Here is a 6593-nt window from a genome sequence, read left to right on the forward strand (position 1 = left end):
AATATACAGTATGGGGTCCCTGCTTCATCTCTCTATCAGCTAAGGGGTCCTTGACCCGAAAAACGTTGAAAACCCCTGATCTACATAAAAGTGGAAATACATCATCCAGGCGCTAAAACCTATATATATATCCACCACTTTTTTGAGTTGTTGTTTCAACTCAAAACAAAACAAAACACGGTAATGGCGGCAGCAGGAGAAGAACAAGCAGAGTCTGATCAGCAGCTGAATCAGCCTGACAAACTTCCATGAACACCCATGGCCTTATCTGAAGACATAAAATAACTTTTTCAAATGCTTACTGTTTTTACCGAAGACAAACTGCATCGCTTACAAGGTTCATATATATATATATATATATATATATATATATATATATATATATATATATATATATATATATAATACATTTAGTCCTACTTTTACTTTTACTTGTACTTAAGTATTTTTTATAACACATGTACATTTGATTAGTTAAGTATATTTAAAAGCAATTACTTTTGTACTTTTACTCAAGGAAAATTAATTTTGACTGAGCTACTAGTAGTGGAGTAAATTTGACAATTAGTATCTGTACTTTTAGTCAAGTACTGGGGTTGAGTACTTCGTCCACCACTGCACTGAGTATACTGTAGTGATGTACTAATTAGTTTATCACAAATGGATATGTCAAACTTTCACTTGTAGTTGACTAATATTTGACCAGGAGTATATATACTTTCACTCAATTACTGGGGTTGAGAACTTTGTCCACCACTGGAGTTATAATAACTATGACAAGGGCAGTGCAGTTACCAAATCTGGCCACAAGAGAGAAGTAAAGTACACCCAGAAATTGCACAGGCTGCAAGGAGGCATAAGCTTGGATTGTTGACTGTATTGAAACATTTAAAATCTGTCCACCTCATTAGTCAATTTGTAGCCTACCATACTCTTTATGATGCTACTGCTGATCAGATCTCCTTGGAAAGCAGGCTGAGAGATACCAGTGCCATGTCTAAATCAAACGCAAAATGACATGCAGCAATTCCAAAACATTGAACCTCAAGTATTATTATTATCGTGTTGCATATGTTGAATTATTGTGTTAGCTCAGACTTTGTGGAACATTTCACTGCTTGTATACCTGTATGAGTGAGTGACAAATAAACCCCTCTTGATTCTTGAATCACAGTAAAGATGGACAAAGATCAATAGGACCTAATGAAGCTTCCTGTGTGAGGTGAAACATTGTTTTAAGGTGTTGAAAATAAAGCTTGGGCCTGTGCAATACAGTATGTCATGTGCAGTATTATTTTCTTTTTTTATAAACTTCAATTGGATTCATCAGTTCTATATCCATAATAGACCATAGTGCAATAACATTTACAGCTCTTTGCCTGGTTGGATATTCATTGTCTGACATAATAAGTCCTAATATTTCAGTGTCTCATTCACCTTAAATCAATCTCACTAATGTGAAAACAGCATGTCTGCTCATCAACATGTATTGTCTCTGCTACACTGTAAGATCCTGTGTGTCTTTGAGGCTGCAGACCAGTCTTCCTGTCCTCAAGGCTCACTGCACGTTTCCACCAAAGGAAACTAAACAACTGTGACCACATAGAAGTGAGAAAAGATGCTTTCGGCTGAGACTCGGCTGAGCTTGAAAGGTGTGAAGTGCGTCAACATTCATCCGAAGAAAGTATTTATAGACACTTGAGAAGGTAAAGTTGTTTTGATGTTTTCTCTTGACCACACGCATGCATGCAGTCGATGCCGGTAAATGCACTTGCTCCTTCTCTTTGTGGGAACACAGCACACTCAAGTGCCACCTAATGCAGCAGCTAGATGGTCATTGAAATATTTTACATTTTGCATTTGGATGAGCTTTTCATTTTCATATGAAAATAGAGGATCAGAGCTACAAAATCACAAATCTTGATTAAATAGAGCCAACAGTTTTGTAAATAATTTTTTTTTGGCACATATTTGTACACTTTTTCAGCTCATCATTCATCTTTGGAAAAATTAGCTACTGTACAGTAGTTGCCGTGTTGGGTCATCAATGATTAATTGAAACAAGAAACAAATACTGTCTTCATTTTCCCTCTGTCTGTTTGTTATTGTTCTCACTCAGAACAGCATAATGGAAGTTGTCAGCATCTCAACCATGATGAGACACAGGAAGCAATGTGAAAAAGAAGATAATGGAGGACAATACAAATGTGAACAGAGACTCTATTCCAAGTTTCTAATATGGTGACATAGGGTTACATTTCAGTGTATATATTCTTTGAACATAATACCACAGAATCAGAGGCAGAGGCCTTTTGGATGAGACGCTTTCTTTGTATATAATAACAAGACTAAGGTGCCTTACATATCGGGGGAACATTTTGTTTGTGCGATTAACACGCACACAAACATTATGAGTACATGCATCCCCACAGATGTGAATATTATACAGGAATAATTGACAAACCTTTTATTCTGAAGGTCGAAGGTACATTTTTCACCACGAATAAAAGGCATCAGCTTTTATGAATGATAAAGTTTGTTGTGAAATATTCGCTGATACGTTTCGGATCATTTATTTGTCTCACACACACACACACACACACACACACACACACACACACACACACACACACACACACACACACACACACACACACACACACACACACACACACACACACACACACACACACACACACACACACACACACACAGCAGTAGGTGTGTTTACCTAAAATGTGTGCATTAATGCTTAAAATTATTCATTTAACTAAAAGCTGATCTCAAAATAAAGGCACCAATGATCAGAACTAATGGGACCCCCATTCCTACTACAATGTCTGAGGAGGCAAACAAAAATAAATGTATTATGTTTTATAAATGTACACAAGATGTAACAATAAAGAACCTTGAAAATATTAATAAGATAAATCAAATGTTTTCTGTAATTACTGAATTACCATATTGCATGCATCGCTTAAAATTACAAATTAATTAAGGATATGGCCTTTTTATAACAAGGTGAAGCTATAATTGAAAGAAGAACATCTTAATTTGTCAGAGCCGTTTATAGGAAAGGTCTTTGTGAACTCAGTCATAAATGTACCACAAGGTAGATGAGTGGACAGTAGCAGTGCTATTGTGTAACTCTAACTCCAGCATAGACAGTCTCGTTCTCCATGTTGTTCCTCTGTGGTCTTGGTCGTCTCTTCTTGTTGAGACTCAGAGCAGCGTAATGGAGGTTGTCTTCATTCTGTGACTTGTATTAAAAACAAAGAAGAAAATCAGGATTACAGAAACAAGGCCCCACTGTGGACTCTGTGGCAGTTGGGAAAACTTTAGGAGAACTCAGGTCAAATAAATAAAGAAAACTTACTACCATGTTTATAGGAGACACTGGGGAACCAAGCGAATGTCCTAAAAACAAAATATACACATTATTATCACTCTATTATCACCCTTGTATTCATTGTTGAGTGTCTTTATCCAGCTGAGGGCAGTGCAACAACAAATGCTGGGTAATAATTTGTTTATCACATATCCATAGCTTGATTTATTCACAAAGACAATGAGATACAGCCTGGTCGCCAGAGAATATCGTTGTCACTGTACATTTCTGCAAATCTTTAAAAAAATACATTGAGACTGGATGTTTTCTAATCCCCCCAAATGTGCGGGTCAACGTTTGTAGATGCAGACTATATGGACTCAATTCTAGATTTATTTATGCGAAGTACATTAAAAAAGTATTATTCACTATTCTGTCCCAGTATACAACTATCGGTATGCAACTGTGAAGCCCGACTCAGCGGTGGACTTCACAGCGCTCGTGCAGGCACTCGCTCGGGGCAGCTCACAGGGCTTAAAGGGATATTTCACTTTCAAAAAAACTTTGGGTCATTTTATCGTCTACCCAGGCTTTTGTGAGCCCCCCAGACCGTTTTTAAGTTGCTTGATTCGTTATTTAGATATTTAATATTCATTTTATCAGACACGACCCCTTCCTATACAAACCCATTATAACTTCAAACTCAATTTTTAACATGTTAGATTCATCAAAAACACCCGTCCTTGGTTCTGGTGTCTCACCCTGCCCTCCTAATAAGCGAGGGGGCCGTGTTTTTTCGATAACTTTTTTCATTTATTTTGTTTAATTTTTTTTATCGTATTTAATTATTTTAATTAAAAAATATATATATTACAAATAAATGAAAAAAATAATCGAAAAAAACACGGCCCCCTCGCGTATTAGGAGGGCAGGGTGAGTCACCAGAACCAAGAACGGGTGTTTTTGATGAATCTAACATGTTAAAAATTTAGTTTTAAGTTATAATGGGTTTGTATAGGAAGGGGGCGTGTCTGATAAAATGAATATCATATATCTAAATAATGAATCAAGCAACTTAAAAACGGTCTGGAGGGCTCACAGAAGCCTGAGTAGACGATAAAATGACCCAAAGTTTTTTTTAAAGTGAAATATCCCTTTAACTGTTGCTGACAGCCTGCCTGTCTTGAAACATTGAGATGCAACGTATCAAGTGGTTTACAGAAATGTACAATGGCAATGTTTCTTCTCTGGCGATTGGTTTGAGAAAATAGCATTTGATGACTATGACTTTGACTTGCAGGACTGAGATATTGTAGTCATTTACCAGCTCATAAAAATCATACTCTACAGATATAAAAAAGTATTAATACCTCTGTGATCTTTCTTCCATGACTTGCAAAGTGCCCATGCCAGTAAAAGAGTTGACATCCCCAGAAGTATGTTTGAAACCACCAACACACTCAACACAGTGATGGTTGTATTCACATGATCTGCAGATTCATGTCCTAAAATTATGGCAAATTAATTATTAGTCCGCATTCACCAGTTCAGTTGAAAACAAGAAACATTGTGTTTCCACCAAAGAAAGGCATGCAGTAGTAAGCTCTATTGTAAAGGAAGCTATGGAAACGTTATCAACTATGTACTATGTATAATTACGTTGGATATCCAGCGTTGTTCCATTTCCAAAGAACGTCTCCCCACAGAGGGTCACACCACAAATGTAAGCTCCAGCGTCAGCAACAGTGATATTCCTCATGGTGAGTTTGTAGACACAGCTATATGAAGACTTCCCAGTTCTAGGAGTGTTCTTGCAGGCTTCAGGCTTACTCCCATGGGTGTAGATAAGTCCAGGTTGAGATTCTCTGGAGCTTCTGAACCAGTAGACACCGTGTTGTCCACCACAGGTCTCAGTGTGGACGGTACAGTTCAGAGTCACAGAGTCTCCTGGCTGCAGTGAATCAGACACTGGCAGTTGGAGAACAGAGTTCTTGCCCAGCTCCACACCTTTGAAAGTTAATATCATATACATCATCATTACTGACCACTCTAATCTTATCAAATAACAGCTATGATTCTACATACAGTCATAGCCTTCAAACTTTAATACAGTGGAAGAAATACCTTGTATCATAAGGAAGGTTCCTGGTCCAAACTCAATAGTGTCTAAATGAATTACTCCACAAAAATATGTTCCACTGTCCTCTGGTCTTGTATTTTTTATGTTAAGGTGACCTCTAACTTTGTCCACCTCGACAGAAAAACGGCTCTCATTGTATCTGTCACAATAGTAAATCTGTTCAACATATCTTTTTAGCACACACTGTAAACTCTTCGCTGCTGTCAATTTGTACCATACGATTCTTGGTTCACTGTCTGGTATGTAACACTCAAGTGTAACATCATGACCCAGCTGTACTACATGAAATGGAACCGGTTGGGAGATGTTCAGTTGAGCCACACCTGGAACACAAGAATGCAATGCATCGGCATAGATTAAAAACATATTTATGGCGTTTGTAGCCAATGTTATTTTGGTCAGTTTTTCTCAAAGTCTTTGGAGTTTCATATAAAAACGAAACACAAGACAAGCGACTCATAAATCTCATAAATGATCCAAACTTATTTGAATAATTTTACATATGTATATGGTATAATACAGCTGCAACCTTGTTGTTGTGAATACTCACATGAGTTAATAATCAGGAGAAAAAGTGCAAAGTATTCCATCCTTGTCCTTGGTTCGGTGATTTAGCTTCTGTGCGCTTGATTATGACTGCAGGTACAGTAGATGCATTTTTGTTAGGAATTCCTGCCAGCTCTACCTTTTACCTGATTGGCTCACCAGAATTATCCTGCGCGACATTTGATTGGCTGCTCAGAACAGTATATTCTGAATATATCAGTTACACAGTACTAAAACATTGATAGGGTATACTGAGCAATGTGAAACATACAATATGCATTTGAGTGTTTGACAGGTCTTAGGCTCTTTCCCTTTGAAACATCGTCCCCGGGTGATTAGTCGCCATTATTTAGATGGTTGCGTGTAAAAGCACACATGATTCTGATAGCCTGCTTCCTGCTAAAAAAACACATGCTGAATTGAAAGACATAAGCACACTTAAGATATATGTTTCATCTCCTGTGTGAGGCAAAACATTGTTTTATAGTGTTGAAAATAAAGCTCAGGAGATGTGCAATTGTGTGCAGTATTCACCCCCCCCATTTTTTTAAGGTCATTAATTTCTACATCAATGATGGA

General features: G+C 37.4%; 1 protein-coding gene across 1 annotated transcript; it reads right to left on the reverse strand.

Annotated features, from left to right (window-relative positions):
• Positions 1–2964: 2964 nt before the first annotated feature.
• On the reverse strand, positions 2965–6073 carry LOC308102025 (uncharacterized protein). Its single transcript, XM_080451606.1, has 6 exons — positions 6019–6073; positions 5453–5791; positions 4988–5335; positions 4699–4833; positions 3377–3417; positions 2965–3259 (listed from the first exon to the last, which is right to left on the reverse strand). The coding sequence occupies exons 1-6, from the start codon at positions 6056–6058 to the stop codon at positions 3137–3139; spliced, it is 1026 nt and encodes a 341-aa protein (XP_080307732.1). The 5' UTR covers positions 6059–6073; the 3' UTR covers positions 2965–3136.
• Between the last annotated feature and the right edge of the window lie 520 nt (positions 6074–6593).

Source organism: Gymnoscopelus braueri (assembly GCF_963280865.1).
Source record: "Gymnoscopelus braueri genome assembly, chromosome: 15".
In the NCBI taxonomy this organism is placed as follows: domain Eukaryota; kingdom Metazoa; phylum Chordata; class Actinopteri; order Myctophiformes; family Myctophidae; genus Gymnoscopelus; species Gymnoscopelus braueri.